This window comes from Saccoglossus kowalevskii, chromosome 3 (genome assembly GCF_978046115.1).
Source record: "Saccoglossus kowalevskii chromosome 3, keSacKowa6.1, whole genome shotgun sequence".
NCBI classification, from domain to species: domain Eukaryota; kingdom Metazoa; phylum Hemichordata; class Enteropneusta; family Harrimaniidae; genus Saccoglossus; species Saccoglossus kowalevskii.
Genome location: NC_140643.1, coordinates 12,686,354 through 12,711,219, shown reverse-complemented (window position 1 = coordinate 12,711,219; position 24,866 = coordinate 12,686,354). Strand labels below are relative to the sequence as shown.

Here is a 24,866-nt window from a genome sequence, read left to right as displayed (position 1 = left end):
TTTACCAGAGTGCAGGTGCTATTTGTTTGAATCGATTGATCGCCTCATTTTCTCGCTAATTTGCCGATTTTTCAGAATGAAGATTTACAGATGAAACTCAAAATATATGATATATAAAAATTATTTAAACTCCTTAAAAATATACAGTCTGGAAATCAATAACGATACAAAGTTGTCGATTAGTTTGACATGTACATTGTGAGGATTAAATTCAGGTCAAACCCCAGTAATCAGTATACAATAACACAATAGAACATTGCACGTGATGTGAATAATTACTTATTCATTCATTCGAAAGGGCGGATACAGTAATTAGAACAGACATGAACACGGGTATTCTCTTCTATTTTTGCTTTTAATTATCGATGCCACCAAGTGCCCCAAATTTCAATTAATATCTTGACTGATTCGTCGTGACTTCTTTCTCGTAAAGTTGATTACTGTTAACAACTGGACGTAGGTCATTATATGTCTTTGCACGATATAAATACGGTGTTTTAATCTTACACTTTGTAACTGATATGGTAATATCACTGCTATATACGTGGTTAACGTTTTATCATCAGTGTTGTTGCGTTGAAAGCTCAGGTCAGAAATGATCTCTAAGAGTTCATTATCGAGGAAACAGATTTATATTAGTCAAATTGTTTGATATAATATGGTATAATGACAAGTATTGTCAAGTACTTATAAGTAGACATATCTAGACAGAATTGCAGCTGTGCGTTGATTACTTCTTGCCGTGTTATATAATTGGTCATCTGCTGATATAGATCAGATTTAAAAAAGATGTAAATATCGGTGACCATGGTTACATGTGGGTACACAAACAATCGTTATTCAACTGACGCCCTTAATGAAGAAGTGTATGACACCCCGGAGCACTGCGTCTGTGTGAAAAATCAAAAGCTGTATAATGCTATACCAAGGTTGGTGGTAAGTGTGGCCAGTGTTCAGGTCTTTGTATGATGGAAAATGAATCTCTAATGCTTCAAAACAATAGTAAATGTATGTGTCTGTAACTTGAGGATCAGTTAAACACTTTTTTCCATATCCATTCACAGGCATTCTGATGTTCTTAACAAGATTTTACATGAGGGAAATTACGATCACGAACAAAGACCTTCGGCAGAAAGTAAGTGCCTTAACTCGTGTTTTTCCCTCTCGTGTTTTCAGTGACTGGCATTCTTTCTAATAGAGAATATGTTCGTCATTAACATCGGTCACATCAAAGCAGTGAACGTAGAAAAAGGAAGTCATTATACACAACAATCTTCTATTCAGATTAAAATCGATTTCAACGAAAATCACACACTAGTAATGTTTGATAATATCTTGATCTAATCATTGGGTGTGAGGCTATGTTCAGATACTCACAACACGTGGCTCATTTGTGGATTTCTGAAATCAACCATGGTTGAGTGTACGATTCAGTATAGTAGAATGTAATTAGAATGTAGTAACCCTGAAGTTACTCGATTTGTTAGAATAAAATTACTCACTGAAACCAAGGCCAACATATATTGTATGCCAATCGTAAAATATAGTCATTGTTAAGACCCAAAGATATCTCGTATATTGAAATCTATTGAACACTCATATATAATAGTGCCACATAACTAAATTATACTAGCAGCCTATTTGGTGGGTTTAACAAAATTCAAACCCAATAATAACAACTGAAAGTAATTATCTGCAGCAGCACTTGCAGCAATGATGTTATTATTATTATTCTCATTCGTCTACAAGATAAGGATCTGTCACAAGCACCATTTCTGGACAAAACTGTAAACTAACCTAAACTACGGGATTTAAACTCATTTCTAGTTGTACTCAGCCACGTTGTCTGTTTATCGGCAGATTTCGCCAGGTAGCGAGAATCAATAAAATTCACTAGGGAAAAATCAGGCTTACTTTATCTGATATCAAATCTCTATATACTAAATCTGTTGTACATTTGAACTCATTACGCAGTGAGCGCGGTCGTACCAAATACAGTATGAAAATAAACAGCGTGTGATTTTTATAACACTGCCAGGGGACATGGATCCTAGTTACATAGTTTATTCGTAGATTATTTCCTTTTTATCGCGTGATATTAAAACGCAATAAAATAAATATTAGCACAGCTTTCGCTAAGCTCAGGGCATTTCCTAACGACTCGATATAATGAGGATCGCATGCATGTGTAATAGGCACACTATTCAAAATTGGGGATTTTGCTATCAACAGAATCTTAGTATTCAAATAAATACTGTTAGCAAATTACACCCGTAGTGTATAGGTATATCATCCTATCCTATTGGCTGACAATCACATTGGTGTAACTACGGTAACTGTTCAGTAATTGAAATGATGAACATATGTTTAGGCTGATTATAATCCCACATTATAAGGTGCTGAACTGCACTTACGTCATATTGGAATACGACTTAGAGGGTCGTATATTATTTAGGCTGTAAAAGCAGGTGTCACACACATGCATAGTAAACAAATTCACAATAAAAAAAAGTTCTTCATCTTGATTCGCAAGTCACACAAAAACAATTAAATCGCCGTAAATATGCAGTCTGTGATCGCCATTGGATGACGTTAACGGGTACGATGATGGGATTACAACTGAGCTTAAAGGCCGTCTATATGCATATTGTTTAATGTGCATTATATTATTGGTATGTGAATATTAAAGGAATACCGTAGCATTAGTTGATAGACCAGGATAGAACCAGCTGCGATGTGTCGTTAGTAAAGTTATTCAAAGCGATACTGCTCTGTTTAAAGAATAAAATACCTCCGTTTCAGTTCATAAAAACTGATACACATTCACTTAGACACACCCACTCAATATGGGCAATGAAGTGATCCACTTCATCCCATATATATGACCCTCTTTACCAAAGTATGTATTGGAGGCAATACTGACCAGGCTATTGCAGCATTGACATCTTTATCCATTTACTACAAAGCTCATTCGGGGTGTATTTATTTAGTTATGTATTTATTACACAAACATGATACCATCTGTATGTCATGGTATTTAAAATTGGAATCTGGGTCACTCTATCTTTAGGGTTATGTTCGTGTGGATTTGACAAACAGAAACTTGAAACACGCAATAAATAACACTAAACTACTAAATATATGCACGAATTTATTTGTCCCTTAATGATTTAATATTGTTATTTATATTCGTTTTCCTGAATGTTTAGCCACTGTGTAGACGCTGACAAAAGTATGTTATTCAGTGTTAGTAGAATACATTTGTAATTTCCACACTCAAGCATACATCAAGAGAAACCTGTACCGTTATCACACTGTCCATCGAGCTGTGCAATTGTCTGCAATTCCGTATAAACGAGTTCTGGTGACACAGTGCCATCAATTGTTATAAGTGATTTTGTTCAGTCGTCAACACCAAGATCTTGGACAAAATTAAATGGGTTCAGCAAAAAGAACTAGAATCGCGTTGCTATGGAAACCACAACGAGCGCTCTCGCTCTCAGCGCGGAGATTGTGAACACTGCACACTACCTGTTTCCGAACATTCAGTTTAATCATAAAGTCGTGCTAGTAACCGCAAAGCAGAATTATTCCTAGATACAATGAATCGTATCCACCTGCAAAAATATAATGAGCATAATTTTGTACTTCACATACTACAGCAGTGTTATATTTGTTGCTAAGCTGCGCGATACTGAAGATGAATTCACCTTCGGTATATAAGTGCATGCACGTAATTTACAAAATTCACCGGTACAACGGGTTCGTGGAACATGTGTTGAAACTGTACTGTTTAGTGAACAGGAAAATGTGTCCACTCCTAATCTTAATTGAAACCATCGGCATTATCAAATCAGATCTGCGTACGAGTGAATGACCTTTTAAACTGTGAACATAGTGTATGCAATTCGGTGTGGATTACTTCAGATGTGTTATGGTTCAATGTCTTGCTTATACATTGACGCATATACTACTGTGTATAAAAACAAAACTTGACTGTATGTTGTAGCATTCACGTTTAAGTAGGTTTCATGCTGTTTTACGTACCCACACAAAACGTGTTCAGCCGGAGTACAACCATGATAAATACGGGCTATTTGTGCTCGTATATTTTATTTCTGTGATTAAATTACTGGGTACATGAAATAAAAGCAATTGTAACATCAATGTTTCGATAGTGACAAAACTATTAAATCTGTTGACTTTCCACTGTGTGGTTTCCCCGTGGAATTGTTAGTGATAAATGAGAAGTCCATAGGAAATGAGTACGGTGATCAGTGTATGATAATAAAAATCATCAAAGTAATGGCAATCCCGAATGACTCAATAAATAATATCATGAAAATAAAATCCTTACCATTATATGCTCCCAATAGACCTCTGAAATATTAGCAGATTTACATTCTGTGCTGCATTCTAATCGATGACAGATAATCTTTGCCAAGTTCATTAATAGGTCAAAAGGTTTGGTATGACAGGTTTACACGATAAGATCTTCGCATTTTTTTTGATATCGTTGATTTGATAACATATTGAATGAAGAAAATACAGTGTGGCTTTCATACGGTTTTACCAATGTTAAATGGATGCGTAATATTTGACATTGACTATTTTGAATGCCGTATTTTAGGTAAATTTTAACATTTAATTTTTTTGAACATTTTTTATGTAGTATTGTTAATTATGAACAAAATAAACGTAATTCCGTAGTGGCTGTAGGTCGTGATCAAAATATTGAACAAATATGAATTGGTAAAAAATATTCCAGTTCTTAAGGTGACAGAAGTTCACTATTGACGTTCAACATATTAACCGTTGATTGATTTTGTTATAATTATTATAGTGGTAAGTGTCAATTATGCACACGATTACCCAATTCACTTATGTATATTAAATATATCAAGAAAAACCTATCTATGTTTAAAAATGGATTCCGCTCTTTCGTTTTTATTTGTTCAATGACGTTGTTATAAAATCGAAGGGGAATCAGTTTGTATTTCTGTCAGATAAATAATTTGCAAGCGCCATGTTACTGACGATCAGTAAACATTGTTACCTGTGCAGTCATTGGAAAGTAAATTTACAATTTTACGCTTGTTATCACATTTATTCATCCATATCTCCCGGCTTGTCTACACAATTCTACGCTCGTGACAGTGTTTAGTAAGCAGCATCAACTGTAAAAAAATCAATGTTAGGAATTTGCCTCCCATGTTTGGCATTTAAGGGCATATGATCTTGTACGTAAATGTATATGAACGTATGTATTATATTCGACTTACACGACTCCTTCGTTAATTTCAGTTGGACCAGTTAATATATCCGCCAGTCTGTTCATCACAAGTATACATACCCTATCCGAAATTTCTATGGTAAGTACCAATTTTTTAACAACACCATGTTATTTCATATTAAAAAATATTCATATACTCCTCCGTAACCTACTATCAATGCATTCCATTTAAATTAATATGGTCAATTAGGCACATGCTATTCTCCCATCTTTCCAAAGAAGGTATCGTAGAGAATACAATATTCCCGATGGACATAGGTATCACGTCAAACTTGGGATCATTGCTTTCTTAAGTTACTGCATCGTGAATATTTTACAGACATATAAACTCAGAGATACTAGGCTGTGTGGGAATTGGAAATCACTGTACGCAAATTCTAAGTGAAATGTATCTTCCAATTTTGCCATATATACTGCAATCAATTTTAATTGTCAGTGAATGGCCGAATACAACATACATTGTTACACGTGGCAGTAGCGCTATACACATGGATATATGTGCGTCCAAAGATAAGGATATTATATGCGTTACATTTCAATGTGGCATGTCAGTCAAGTAGAAACGATCAATGATATTCATATAGGGATCGTATCAACTTCGCACATATCATTTATATAATAACCAATTACCTGCGCGGAGTATTGTTTGTATCTATTCGATTTTACTGATATCACACCGTTACATACTGAGCCCATAGCACCACACATTTACATAGTATCACACTATTTCAGTTACATACAGGGCCAATAAAATCACACTATTACAGTTACATATAGGGCACATAATATCACACTATTTCAGTTACATATTGGGTACATAATATCACACTATTACAGTTACATACTGGAAACATAATATCACACTATTACAGTTACATACTGGGCACATAATATCACACTATTACAGTTACATACTGGGCACATAGTATCACGCTATTACAGTTACTTACTAGGCACATAGTATCACACTATTACAGTTACATACTGGGCACATAGTATCACGCTATTACAGTTACATATTGAGCAATAAGTATCACATTATTACACAGCTACATACTTAGTACGTAGCATCACACGTTTACAAGGCTACATACTGTTTATGTAACATAACGCTATTGCACAGTTACGTACTGTGCACATAGTATCACACTATTATAGTTATATACTGGGCACATAACATCACACTACTACAGTTACATACTGGGCACATAATATCACACTATCACAAATACAAATTGGGCACATAGTATCACACTTTTATAGTTACATACTGTGCACATAGAATCTCACTATTACAGTTACATAATGTGCACATAGTATCACACTATCTCAGTTACACACTTCACGCTTTGTATCACACTATTACAGTTACATACTGGAAACATAATATCACACTATTACAGTTACATACTGGGCACATAATATCACACTATTACAGTTACATACTGGAAACATAATATCACACTATTATAGTTACATACTGGACACATATTATCACACTATTACAGTCACATACTGGGCGCATAGTATCACGCTATTACAGTTACATACTGGACACATAATATCAGGCTATTACAGTTACATACTGGGCATTTAATATCACACTATGACAGTTACATACTGGGCGCATAGTATCACGCTATTACAGTTACATAATGGGCACATAATATCACACTACTACAGTTACATACTTGGCACATAATATCACACTATTACAGTTACATACTGGACACATAGTATCACACTATTACAGTTACATACTGGGCACATAATATCACACTATGACAGTTACATACTGGGCGCATAGTATCACGCTATTACAGTTACATACTGGACACATAATATCAGGCTATTACAGTTACATACTGGGCATTTAATATCACAGTATGACAGTTACATACTGGGCGCATAGTATCACGCTATTACAGTTACATAATGGGCACATAATATCACACTACTATAGTTACATACTTGGCACATAGTATCACACTTGTATAGTTACATACTGGGCACATAGTATCAGACTATTACAGTTACATACTGGACATATAGTATCACACTATCACAGTTACATACTGGGCACATAATATCACACTATTATAGTTACATACTGGGCGCATAGTATCACACTATTATAGTTACATACTGGGCACATAATATCACCATCACAGTTACATAGAAGGTACATAGTTACATACTGGGCACATAGTTTCACACTATTTTAGTTACATACTAGGCACATAATATCACACCATTATAGTTACATACTAGGCACATAATATCACACCATTACAGTTACATACTGGGCACATAGTTTCACTACCACGGTTACATACCGGGCACATAATATCACACTATTATAGTTACATATTGGGCACATAGTTTCACACTATTATAGTTACGTACTAGGCACATAATATCACACTATTACAGTTACAAATTGAGCGCATAGTTTCACACTATTATAGTTACATACCGGGCACATAGTTTCACACTATTATAGTTACATACTGGGCACATAATACCACACTATTATAGTTACATACTGAGCACATAATATCACCATCACAGTTACATAGTGGGCACATTATATTACACTATTACAGTTACAAATTGGGCGCATAGTTTCACACTATTATTGTTACATATTGGGCACATAGTTTCACACTATTATAGTTACATACTCGGCACATAGTTTCACACTATTATAGTTACATACTGGGCACATAATATCACACTATTATAGTTACATACTGGGCACATAATATCACTATCACAGTTACATACGGGAACATAATATCACACTATTACAGTTGCAAATTGGCCGCATAGTATCACAGTATTATATTTACATAATGGGCACATTCTATCACACTATTACAGTTACATACTGGGCACATACTAACATTATCACAGTTACATACTGGGCACATAATATCACCATCACAGTTACATACTAGGCACATAATATCACACTATTACAGTTACATAGAGGGTACATAATATCACACTATTATAGTTACATACTGGGCACATAATATCACCATCACAGTTACATACTGGGCACATAATATCACACTATTATAGTTACACACTGAGCACATGATATCACACTATTACAGTTACAAATTGGGCAAAACATATCATACTACTATAGTTACATACTGTTCACATAGTATCACACTATTACAGTTACATACTGGACACATAGTATCACACTATTAAAGTTACATACTGGACACATAGTATCACACTATTACAGTCACATACTGGGCACAAAGTGTCACACTATTATAATTACATACTGGGCACATAGTATCACACTATTACAGTTACATACTGGGCACATTATATCACACTATGACAGTTACATACTGGGCGCATAGTATCACGCTATTACAGTTACATACTGGACACATAGTATCACGCTATTACAGTTACATACTGGGCACATAGTATCACACTATTACAGTTACATACTGGCCACATAATATCACACTATGACAGTTACATATCGGGCGCATAGTATTACACTATTACAGTTACATACTGGGCACATAATATCACACTACTATAGTTACATACTTGGCACATAATATCACACTATTATAGTTACATACTTGGCACATAGTATCACACTTGTATAGTTACATACTGGGCACATAGTATCAGACTATTACAGTTACATACTGGACATATAGTATCACACTATCACAGTTACATACTGGGCACATAATATCACACTATTATAGTTACATACTGGGCGCATAGTATCACACTATTATAGTTACATACTGGGCACATAATATCACCATCACAGTTACATAGAAGGTACATAGTTACATACTGGGCACATAGTTTCACACTATTTTAGTTACATACTAGGCACATAATATCACACCATTATAGTTACATACTAGGCACATAATATCACACCATTACAGTTACATACTGGGCACATAGTTTCACTGCCACGGTTACATACTGGGCACATAATATCACACTATTATAGTTACATATTGGGCACATAGTTTCACACTATTATAGTTACGTACTAGGCACATAATATCACACTATTACAGTTACAAATTGAGCGCATAGTTTCACACTATTATAGTTACATACCGGGCACATAGTTTCACACTATTATAGTTACATACTGGGCACATAATACCACACTATTATAGTTACATACTGAGCACATAATATCACCATCACAGTTACATAGTGGGCACATTATATTACACTATTACAGTTACAAATTGGGCGCATAGTTTCACACTATTATTGTTACATATTGGGCACATAGTTTCACACTATTATAGTTACATACTCTGCACATAGTTTCACACTATTATAGTTACATACTGGGCACATAATATCACACTATTATAGTTACATACTGGGCACATAATATCACTATCACAGTTACATACGGGAACATAATATCACACTATTACAGTTACAAATTGGCCGCATAATATCACAGTATTATATTTACATAATGGGCACATTCTATCACACTATTACAGTTACATACTGGGCACATACTAACATTATCACAGTTACATACTGGGCACATAATATCACCATCACAGTTACATACTAGGCACATAATATCACACTATTACAGTTACATAGAGGGTACATAATATCACACTATTATAGTTACATACTGGGCACATAATATCACCATCACAGTTACATACTGGGCACATAATATCACACTATTATAGTTACACACTGAGCACATGATATCACACTATTACAGTTACAAATTGGGCAAAACATATCATACTACTATAGTTACATACTGTTCACATAGTATCACACTATTACAGTTACATACTGGACACATAGTATCACACTATTAAAGTTACATACTGGACACATAGTATCACACTTTTACAGTCACATACTGGGCACAAAGTGACACACTATTATAATTACATACTGGGCACATAGTATCACACTATTACAGTTACATACTGGGCACATTATATCACACTATGACAGTTACATACTGGGCGCATAGTATCACGCTATTACAGTTACATACTGGACACATAGTATCACGCTATTACAGTTACATACTGGGCACATAGTATCACACTATTACAGTTACATACTGGCCACATAATATCACACTATGACAGTTACATATCGGGCGCATAGTATTACACTATTACAGTTACATACTGGGCACATAATATCACACTACTATAGTTACATACTTGGCACATAATATCACACTATTATAGTTACATACTGGGCACATAATATCACTATCACAGTTACATACTGTGCACATAACATCACACTATCACAAATACAAATTGGGCGCATAGTATCACACTTTTATAGTTACATACTGTACACATAGTATCTCACTATTACAGTTACATACTGTGCACATAGTATCACACTATCTCAGTTACACACTTCGCACTTTGTATCACAATATTACAGTTACATACTTGGCATATAGTATCACACTATCACAGTTACATGCTGGGCACAAAATATCACACTATTACAGTTACATACTGGGCGTATAGTATCACACTATTATAGTTACATACTGGGCACATAATATCACCATCACAGTTACATAGTAGGTATATAATATCACACTGTTATAGTTACATACTGGGCACATCGTTTCACACTATTATAGTTACATACTAGGCACATAATATCACACCATTATAGTTACATACTAGGCACATAATATCACACCATTACAGTTATATACTGGGCACATATTTTCACTACCACGGTTACATACTGGGCACATAATATCACACTATTATAGTTACGTACTAGGCACATAATATCACACTATTACAGTTACAAATTGAGCGCATAGTTTCACACTATTATAATTACATACCGGGCACATAGTTTCACACTATTATAGTTACATACTGGGCACATAATGCCACACCATTATAGTTACATACTGAGCACATAATATCACCATCACAGTTACATACTGGGCACATAATATCACTCTATTACAGTTACATAGTGGGTACATAATATCACACTATTATAGTCACATACTGGGCACATAATATCACACTATTATAGTTACACACTGAGCACATGATATCACACTATTACAGTTACAAATTGGGCAAAACATATCATACTACTATAGTTACATACTGTACACATAGTATCACACTATTACAGTCACATACTGGACACATAGTATCACACTATTATAGTTACATACTGGACACATAGTTTCACACTATTACAGTCACATACTGGGCACAAAGTGTCACACTATTATAATTACATACTGGGCACATAGTATCACACTATTTCAGTTACATACTGGGCACATAATATCACACTATGACAGTTACATACTGGGCGCATAGTATCACGTTATTACAGTTACATACTGACACATAGTAACACGCTATTACAGTTACATACTGGGCATATAATATCACACTATGACAGTTACATACTGGGCGCATAGTATCACGCTATTACAGTTACATACGGGGCACATAATATCACACTATGACAGTTACATACCGGGCGCATAGTATCACACTATTACAGTTACATACTGGGCACATAATATCACACTACTATAGTTACATACTTGGCACATAATATCACACTATTATAGTTACATACTGGGCACATCGTTTCACACTATTATAGTTACATACTAGGCACATAATATCACACCATTATAGTTACATACTAGGCACATAATATCACACCATTACAGTTATATACTGGGCACATATTTTCACTACCACGGTTACATACTGGGCACATAATATCACACTATTATAGTTACGTACTAGGCACATAATATCACACTATTACAGTTACAAATTGAGCGCATAGTTTCACACTATTATAGTTACATACCGGGCACATAGTTTCACACTATTATAGTTACATACTGGGCACATAATACCACACCATTATAGTTACATACCGAGCACATATTATCACCATCACAGTTACATACTGGGTACAAAGTGTCACACTATTACAGTTACATACTGGACACATAGTTTCACACTATTACTGTCACATACTGGGCACAAAGTGTCACACTATTATAATTACATACTGGGCACATAGTATCGTACTATTACAGTTACATACTGGGCACATAATATCGCACTATGACAGTTACATACTGGGCGCATAGTATCACGCTATTACAGTTACATACTGGACACATAGTATCACGCTATTACAGTTACATACTGGGCATATAATATCACACTATGACAGTTACATTCTGGGCGCATAGTATCACGCTATTACAGTTACATACGGGGCACATAATATCACACTATGACAGTTACATACCGGGGGCATAGAATCACACTATTACAGTTACATACTGGGCACATAATATCACACTACTATAGTTACATACTTGGCACATAATATCACACTATTATAGTTACATACTGGGCACATAATATCACACTATTATAGTTACATACTTGGCACATAATATCACACTATTACAGTTACATACTGGGCACATACTAACGTTATCACAGTTACATACTGGGCACATAATATCACACTATTACAGTTACATAGTGGGTACATAATATCACACTATTATAGTTACATACTGGGCACATAATATCACCATCACAGTTACATACTGGGCACATAATATCACACTATTACAGTTACATAGTGGGTACATATTATCACACTATTATAGTCACATACCGGGCACATAATATCACCATCACAGTTACATACTGGGCACATAATATCACATTATTATAGTTACATACTGGGCACATAATATCACACTATTATAGTTACACACTGAGCACATGATATCACACTATTACAGTTACAAATTGGGCAAAACATATCATACTACTATAGTTACATACTGGACACATAGTATCACACTATTATAGTTACATACTGGACACATAGTATCACACTATTACAGCCACATACTGGGCAAAAAGTGTCACACTATTATAATTACATACTGGGCACATAGTATCACACTATTACAGTTACATATTGGACACATAGTATCACACTATTACAGTTACATACTGGGCACATTATATCACACTATGACAGTTACATCCTGGGCGCATAGTATCACGCTATTACAGTTAAATACTGGGCATATAATATCACACTATGACAGTTACATACTGGGCACATAGTTTCACACTATTATAGTTACATACTGGGCACATAATATCACACTATTATAGTTACATACTGGGCACATTATATCACTATCACAGTTACATACGGGAACATAATACCACACCATTATAGTTACATACTGAGCACATAATATCACCATCACAGTTACATAGTGGGCACATTATATTACACTATTACAGTTACAAATTGGTCGCATAGTTTCACACTATTATAATTACATATTGGGCACATAGTTTCACTATCACAGTTGCATACTGGGCACATAATATCACACTATTATAGTTACATACTGGGCACATAGTTTCACACTATTATAGTTACATACTGGGCACATAATATCACACTATAATAGTTACATACTGGGCACATAATATCACTATCACAGTTACATACGGGAATATAATATCACACTATTACAGTTACAAATTGGACGCATAGTATCACAATATTATATTTACATAATGGGCACATTCTATCACACTATTGCAGTTACATACTTGGCACATACTAACATTATCACAGTTACATACTGGGCACATAATATCACACTATTACAGTTACATAGTGGGTACATAATATCACACTATTATAGTGACATACTGGGCGCATAATATCACCATCACAGTTACATACTGGGCACATAATATCACACTATTACAGTTACATAGTGGGTACATAATATCACACTATTATAGTCACATACTGGGCACATAATATCACACTATTACAGTTACATAGTGAGTACATAATATCACACTATTATAGTTACATACTGGGCACATAATATCACCATCACAGTTGCATACTGGGCACATAATATCACACTATTATTGTTACATACTGGGCACATAGTTTCACACTATTATAGTTACATACTGGGCACATAATATCACACTATTATAGTTACATACTGGGCACATTATATCACTATCACAGTTACATACGGGAACATAATACCACACCATTATAGTTACATACTGAGCACATAATATCACCATCACAGTTACATAGTGGGCACATTATATTACACTATTACAGTTACAAATTGGTCGCATAGTTTCACACTATTATAATTACATATTGGGCACATAGTTTCACTATCACAGTTGCATACTGGGCACATAATATCACACTATTATAGTTACATACTGGGCACATAGTTTCACACTATTATAGTTACATACTGGGCACATAATATCACACTATTATAGTTACATACTGGGCACATAATATCACTATCACAGTTACATACTGGGCACATAATATCACACTATCATAGTTACATACTGGGCACATAATATCACCATCACAGTTACATAGTGGGCACATTATATTACACTATTACAGTTACAAATTGGTCGCATAGTTTCACACTATTATAATTACATATTGGGCACATAGTTTCACTATCACAGTTACATACTGGACACATAGTATCACGCTATTACAGTTACATACTGGGCATATAATATCACACTATGACAGTTACATACTGGGCGCATAGTATCACACTATTATAGTTACATACTGGGCACATAATATCACCATCACAGTTACATAGTAGGTACATAATATCACACTGTTATAGTTACATACTGGGCACATAGATTCACACTATTATAGTTACATACTAGGCACATAATATCACACCATTATAGTTACATACTAGGCACATAATATCACACCATTACAGTTACATACTGGGCACATAGTTTCACTACCACAGTTACATACTGGGCACATAATATCACATTATTATAGTTACATACTGGGCACATAATATCACACTATTATAGTTACACACTGAGCACATGATATCACACTATTACAGTTACAAATTGGGCAAAACATATCATACTACTATACTTGCATACTGTACACATAGTATCACACTATTACAGTTACATACTGGACACATAGTGTCACACTATTATAGTTACATACTGGAAACATAGTATCACACTATTACAGTCACATACTGGGCACAAAGTGTCACACTATTATAATTACATACTGGGCACATAGTATCACACTATTACAGTTAAATACTGGACACATAGTATCACACTATTACAGTTACATACTGGGCACATAATATCACACTATGACAGTTACATACTGGGCGCATAGTATCACGCTATTACAGTTACATACTGGACGTATAGTATCACGCTATTACAGTTACATACTGGGCATATAATATCACACTATGACAGTTACATACTGGGCGCATAGTATCACGCTATTACAGTTACATACTGGGCACGTAATATCACACTATGACAGTTGCATACCAGGCGCATAGTATCCCGCTATTACAGTTACATACTAGGAACATAGTATCACACTATTACAGTTAAATACTGGGCACATAGTATCACGCTATTACAGTTACTTACTAGGCACATAGTATCCCACTATTACAATTACATACTGGACACATAGTATCACGCTATTATAGTTACATATTGAGCAATAAGTATCACATTATTACACAGCTACATACTTAGTACGTAGCATCACACGTTTACAAGGCTACATACTGTTTATGTAACATAACGCTATTACACAGTTACGTACTGTGCACATAGTATCACACTATTATCGTTATATACTGGACACATAACATCACACTATTACAGTTACATACTGGGCACATAATATCACACTACTATAGTTACATACTTGGCACATAATATCACACTTTTATAGTTACATACTGTACACATAGTATCTCACTATTACAGTTACATAATGTGCACATAGTATCACACTATCTCAGTTACACACTTCACACTTTGTATCACACTATTACAGTTACATACTGGAAACATAATATCACACTATTACAGTTACATACTGGGCACATAATGTCACACTATTACAGTTACATACTGGAAACATAATATCACACTATTATAGTTACATGCTGGACACATATTATCACACTATTGCAGTTACATACTGGACACATAGTATCACACTATTATAGTTACATACTGGGCACATAGTATCACACTATTACAGTTACATACTGGACACATATGATCACACTATTATAGTTACATACTGTACACATAGTATCACACTATGACAGTTACATACTGGGCGCATAGTATCACGCTATTACAGTTACATACTGGACACATAGTATCACACTATTATAGTTACATACTGGGCACATAATATCACCATCACAGTTACATAGTAGGTACATAATATCACACTGTTATAGTTACATACTGGGCACATAGATTCACACTATTATAGTTACATACTAGGCACATAATATCACACCATTATAGTTACATACTAGGCACATAATATCACACCATTACAGTTACATACTGGGCACATAGTTTCACTACCACAGTTACATACTGGGCACATAATATCACATTATTATAGTTACATACTGGGCACATAATATCACACTATTATAGTTACACACTGAGCACATGATATCACACTATTACAGTTACAAATTGGGCAAAACATATCATACTACTATACTTGCATACTGTACACATAGTATCACACTATTACAGTTACATACTGGACACATAGTGTCACACTATTATAGTTACATACTGGAAACATAGTATCACACTATTACAGTCACATACTGGGCACAAAGTGTCACACTATTATAATTACATACTGGGCACATAGTATCACACTATTACAGTTAAATACTGGACACATAGTATCACACTATTACAGTTACATACTGGGCACATAATATCACACTATGACAGTTACATACTGGGCGCATAGTATCACGCTATTACAGTTACATACTGGACGTATAGTATCACGCTATTACAGTTACATACTGGGCATATAATATCACACTATGACAGTTACATACTGGGCGCATAGTATCACGCTATTACAGTTACATACTGGGCACGTAATATCACACTATGACAGTTGCATACCAGGCGCATAGTATCCCGCTATTACAGTTACATACTAGGAACATAGTATCACACTATTACAGTTAAATACTGGACACATAGTATCACGCTATTACAGTTACTTACTAGGCACATAGTATCCCACTATTACAATTACATACTGGACACATAGTATCACGCTATTATAGTTACATATTGAGCAATAAGTATCACATTATTACACAGCTACATACTTAGTACGTAGCATCACACGTTTACAAGGCTACATACTGTTTATGTAACATAACGCTATTACACAGTTACGTACTGTGCACATAGTATCACACTATTATCGTTATATACTGGACACATAACATCACACTATTACAGTTACATACTGGGCACATAATATCACACTACTATAGTTACATACTTGGCACATAATATCACACTTTTATAGTTACATACTGTACACATAGTATCTCACTATTACAGTTACATAATGTGCACATAGTATCACACTATCTCAGTTACACACTTCACACTTTGTATCACACTATTACAGTTACATACTGGAAACATAATATCACACTATTACAGTTACATACTGGGCACATAATGTCACACTATTACAGTTACATACTGGAAACATAATATCACACTATTATAGTTACATGCTGGACACATATTATCACACTATTGCAGTTACATACTGGACACATAGTATCACACTATTATAGTTACATACTGGGCACATAGTATCACACTATTACAGTTACATACTGGACACATATGATCACACTATTATAGTTACATACTGTACACATAGTATCACACTATGACAGTTACATACTGGGCGCATAGTATCACGCTATTACAGTTACATACTGGACACATAGTATCACGCTATTACAGTTACATACTGGGCACATAATATCACACAATTACAGTTACATACTGGGCACATAGTTTCACTACCACGGTTACATACGGGGCACATAATATCACACCATTACAGTTACATACTGGGCACATAGTTTCACTACCACGGTTACATACTGGGCACATAATATCACACTATTATAGTTACATACCGGGCACATAGTTTCACACTATTATAGTTGCATACTGGGCACATAATACCACACCATTATAGTTACAGACTGAGCACATAATATCACCATCACAGTTACATAGTGGGCACATTAAATTACACTATTACAGTTACAAATTGGGCGCAGAGTTTCACTATCACAGTTGCATACTGGGCACATAATATCACACTATTATAGTTACATACTGGGCACATAGTTTCACACTATTATAGTTTCATTCTGGGCACATAATATCACACTATTATAGTTACATACTGGGCACATAATATCACTATCACAGTTACATACGGGAACATAATACCACACCATTATAGTTACATACTGCGAACATAATATCACCATCACAGTTACATAGTGGGCACATTATATTACACTATTACAGTTACAAATTGGTCGCATAGTTTCACACTATTATAATTACATATTGGGCACATAGTTTCACTATCACAGTTGCATACTGGGCACATAATATCACACCATTATAGTTACATACTGGGCACATAGTTTCACACTATTATAGTTACATACTGGGCACATACTATCACACTATTATAGTTACATACTGGGCGAATAATATCACTATCACAGTTACATACGGGAACATAATATCACACTATTACAGTTACAAATTGGCCGCATAGTATCACAGTATTATATTTACATAATGGGCACATTCTATCACACTATTACAGTTACATACTGGGCACATACTAACATTATCACAGTTACATACTGGGCACATAATATCACCATCACAGTTACTTACTGGGCACATAATATCACACTATTACAGTTACATAGTGGGTACATAATATCACACTATTATTAGTTACATAGTATCACGCTATTACAGTTACATATTGAGCAATAAGTATCACATTATTACACAGCTACATACTTAGTACGTAGCATCACACGTTTACAAGGCTACATACTGTTTATGTAACATAACGCTATTACACAGTTACGTACTGTGCACATAGTATCACACTATTATAGTTATATACTGGGCACATAACATCACACAATTACAGTTACATACTGGGCACGTAATATCACACTACTATAGTTACATACTTGGCACATAATATCACACTATTATAGTTACATAATGGGCACATAATATCACTATCACAGTTACATACTGTGCACATAACATCACACTATCACAAATACAAATTGGGCGCATAGTATCACACTTTTATAGTTACATACTGTGCACATAGTATCTCACTATTACAGTTACATACTGTGCACATAGTATCTCACTATTACAGTTACATACTGTGCACATAGTATCACACTATCTCAGTTACACACTTCACACTTTGTATCACACTATTACAGTTACATACTGGAAACATAATATCACACTATTACAGTTACATACTGGGCATATAATATCACACTATTACAGTTACATACTGGAAACATAATATCACACTATTATAGTTACATACTGGACACATATTATCACACTATTACAGTCACATACTGGGCACATATTATCACACTATTATAGTTACATACTGTACACATAGTATCACACTATTACAGTTACATACTGGGCACATAATATCACACGATGACAGTTACATACTGGGCGCATAGTATCACGCTGTTACAGTTACATACTGGACACATAATATCACGCTATTACAGTTACATACTGGGCATATAATATCACACTATGACAGTTACATACTGGGCGCATAGTATCACGCTATTACAGTTACATACTGGGCACATAGTATCACACTATCATAGTTACATACTTGGCACATAACATCACACTATTATAGTTACATACTGGGCACATAACATCACACTATCACAAATACAAATTGGGCGCATACTATCACACTTTTATAGTTACATACTGTTCACATAGTATCTCACAATTACAGTTACATACTGTGCACATAGTATCACACTATCTCAGTTACACACTTCGCACTTTGTATCACACTATTACAGTTACATACTTGGCATATAGTATCACACTATCACAGTTACATGCTGGGCACAAAATATCACACTATTACAGTTACATACTGGGCGCATAGTATCATACTATTATAGTTACATACTGGGCACATAATATCACCATCACAGTTACATAGTAGGTACATAATATCACACTGTTATAGTTACATACTGGGCACATAGTTTCACACTATTATAGTTACATACTAGGCACATAATATCACACCATTATAGTTACATACTAGGCACATAATATCACGCCATTACAGTTACATACTGGGCACATATTTTCACTACCACGGTTACATACTGGGCACATAATATCACACTATTATAGTTACATACTGGGCACATAGTTTCACACTATTATAGTTACGTACTAGCCACATAATATCACACTATTACAGTTACAAATTGAGCGCATAGTTTCACACTATTATAGTTACATACCGGGCACATAGTTTCACACTATTATAGTTACATACTGGGCACATAATATCACACTATTATAGTTACATACTGGGCGAATAATCTCACTATCACAGTTACATACGGGAACATAATATCACACTATTACAGTTACAAATTGGCCGCATAGTATCACAGTATTATATTTACATAATGGGCACATTCTATCACACAATTACAGTTACATATTGAGCAATAAGTATCACATTATTACACAGCTACATACTTAGTACGTAGCATCACACGTTTACAAGGCTACATACTGTTTATGTAACATAACGCTATTACACAGTTACGTACTGTGCACATATTATCACACTATTATAGTTATATACTGGGCACATAACATCACACAATTACAGTTACATACTGGGCACATAATATCACACTACTATAGTTACATACTTGGCACATAATATCACACTATTATAGTTACATAATGGGCACATAATATCACTATCACAGTTACATACTGTGCACATAACATCACACTATCACAAATACAAATTGGGCGCATAGTATCACACTTTTATAGTTACATACTGTGCACATAGTATCTCACTATTAGTTACATACTGTGCACATAGTATCTCCCTATTACAGTTACATACTGTGCACATGGTATCACACTATCTCAGTTACACACTTCACACTTTGTATCACACTATTACAGTTACATACTGGAAACATAATATCACACTATTACAGTTACATACTGGGCATATAATATCACACTATTACAGTTACATACTGGAAACATAATATCACACTATTATAGTTACATACTGGACACATATTATCACACTATTACAGTCACATACTGGGCACATATTATCACACTATTATAGTTACATACTGTACACATAGTATCACACTATTACAGTTACATACTGGGCACATAATATCACACGATGACAGTTACATACTGGGCGCATAGTATCACGCTGTTACAGTTACATACTGGACACATAAAATCACGCTATTACAGTTACATACTGGGCATATAATATCACACTATGACAGTTACATACTGGGCGCATAGTATCACGCTATTACAGTTACATACTGGGCACATAATATCACACTATCATAGTTACATACTTGGCACATAACATCACACTATTATAGTTACATACTGGGCACATAACATCACACTATCACAAATACAAATTGGGCGCATAGTATCACACTTTTATAGTTACATACTGTTCACATAGTATCTCACAATTACAGTTACATACTGTGCACATAGTATCACACTATCTCAGTTACACACTTCGCACTTTGTATCACACTATTACAGTTACATACTTGGCATATAGTATCACACTATTACAGTTACATACTGGACACATATGATCACACTATTATAGTTACATACTGTACACATAGTATCACACTATGACAGTTACATACTGGGCGCATAGTATCACGCTATTACAGTTACATACTGGACACATAGTATCACACTATTATAGTTACATACTGGGCACATAATATCACCATCACAGTTACATAGTAGGTACATAATATCACACTGTTATAGTTACATACTGGGCACATAGATTCACACTATTATAGTTACATACTAGGCACTTAATATCACACCATTATAGTTACATACTAGGCACATAATATCACACCATTACAGTTACATACTGGGCACATAGTTTCACTACCACAGTTACATACTGGGCACATAATATCACATTATTATAGTTACATACTGGGCACATAATATCACACTATTATAGTTACACACTGAGCACATGATATCACACTATTACAGTTACAAATTGGGCAAAACATATCATACTACTATACTTGCATACTGTACACATAGTATCACACTATTACAGTTACATACTGGACACATAGTGTCACACTATTATAGTTACATACTGGAAACATAGTATCACACTATTACAGTCACATGCTGGGCACAAAATATCACACTATTACAGTTACATACTGGGCGCATAGTATCACACTATTATAGTTACATACTGGGCACATAATATCACCATCACAGTTACATAGTAGGTACATAATATCACACTGTTATAGTTACATACTGGGCACATAGTTTCACACTATTATAGTTACATACTAGGCACATAATATCACACCATTATAGTTACATGCTAAGCACATAATATCACGCCATTACAGTTACATACTGGGCACATATTTTCACTACCACGGTTACATACTGGGCACATAATATCACACTATTATAGTTACATACTGGGCACATAGTTTCACACTATTATAGTTACGTACTAGGCACATAATATCACACTATTACAGTTACAAATTGAGCGCATAATTTCACACTATTATAGTTACATACCGGGCACATAGTTTCACACTATTATAGTTACATACTGGGCACATAATACCACACCATTATAGTTACATACTGAGCACATAATATCACCATCACAGTTACATAGTGGGCACATTATATTACATTATTACAGTAACAAATTGGGCGCATAGTTTCACACCATTATAGTTACATATTGGGCACATAGTTTCACTATCACAGTTGCATACTGGGCACATAATATCACACTATTATAGTTACATACTGGGCACATAGTTTCACACTATTATAGTTACATACTCGGCACATAATATCACACTATCATAGTTACATTCTGGTAACATAATATCACACTATTATAGTTACATACTGGGCACATAATATCACTATCACAGTTACATACGAGAACATAATATCACACTATTACAGTTACAAATTGGCCGCATAGTATCACAGTATTATATTTACATAATGGGTACATTCTATCACACTATTACAGTTACATACTGGGCACATACTAACATTATCACAGTTACATACTGGGCACATAATATCACCATCACAGTTACATACTGGGCACATAATATCACACTATTACAGTTACATAGTGGGTACATAATATCACACTATTACAGTTACATATTGGGCACATAATATCACACTATTACAGTTACATACTGGAAACATAATATCACACTATTATAGTTACATACTGGACACATATTATCACACTATTACAGTCACATACTGGGCACATATTATCACACTATTATAGTTACATACTGTACACATAGTATCACACTATTACAGTTACATACTGGGCGCATATTATCACGCCAATACAGTTACATACTGAACACATAATATCACGCTATAACAGTTACATACTGGGCATATAATATCACACTATGACAGTTACATACTGGGCGCATAGTATCACGCTATTACAGTTACATACTGGGCACATAATATCACACTACTATAGTTACATACTTGGCGCATAGTATCACACTTTTATAGTTACATACTGTGCACATAGTATCTCACTATTACAGTTACATACTGTGCACATAGTATCACACTATCTCAGTTACACACTTCGCACTTTGTATCACACTATTACAGTTACATACTGGGCACATAGTATCACACTATTATAGTTACATACTAGGCACATAATATCACACCATTATAGTTACATACTAGGCACATAATATCACGCCATTACAATTACATACTGGGCACATATTTTCACTACCACGGTTACATACTGGGCACATAATATCACACTATTATAGTTACATACTGGGCACATAGTATCACACTATTATAGTTACATACTGGGCACATAATATCACCATCACAGTTACATAGTAGGTACATAATATCACACTGTTATAGTTACATACTGGGCACATAGTTTCACACTATTATAGTTGCATACTAGGCACATAATATCACACCATTATAGTTACATACTAGGCACATAATATCACGCCATTACAGTTACATACTGGGCACATATTTTCACTACCACGGTTACATACTGGGCACATAATATCACATTA

General features: G+C 34.7%; 1 protein-coding gene across 1 annotated transcript in view; it reads left to right on the top strand.

The window, feature by feature from the left end:
- The first annotated feature begins 807 nt into the window (after positions 1-807).
- The window catches only part of LOC144362636 (glycine receptor subunit alpha-2-like), a 49,437-nt gene continuing 25,378 nt past the window's right edge, over positions 808-24,866 (top strand). Inside the window, exons 1-2 of the mRNA XM_085497289.1 lie at positions 808-929; positions 1,065-1,135. Coding sequence (XP_085353415.1) covers positions 808-929; positions 1,065-1,135 — 193 coding nt within the window. The remainder of the gene's footprint in view (positions 930-1,064; positions 1,136-24,866) is intronic.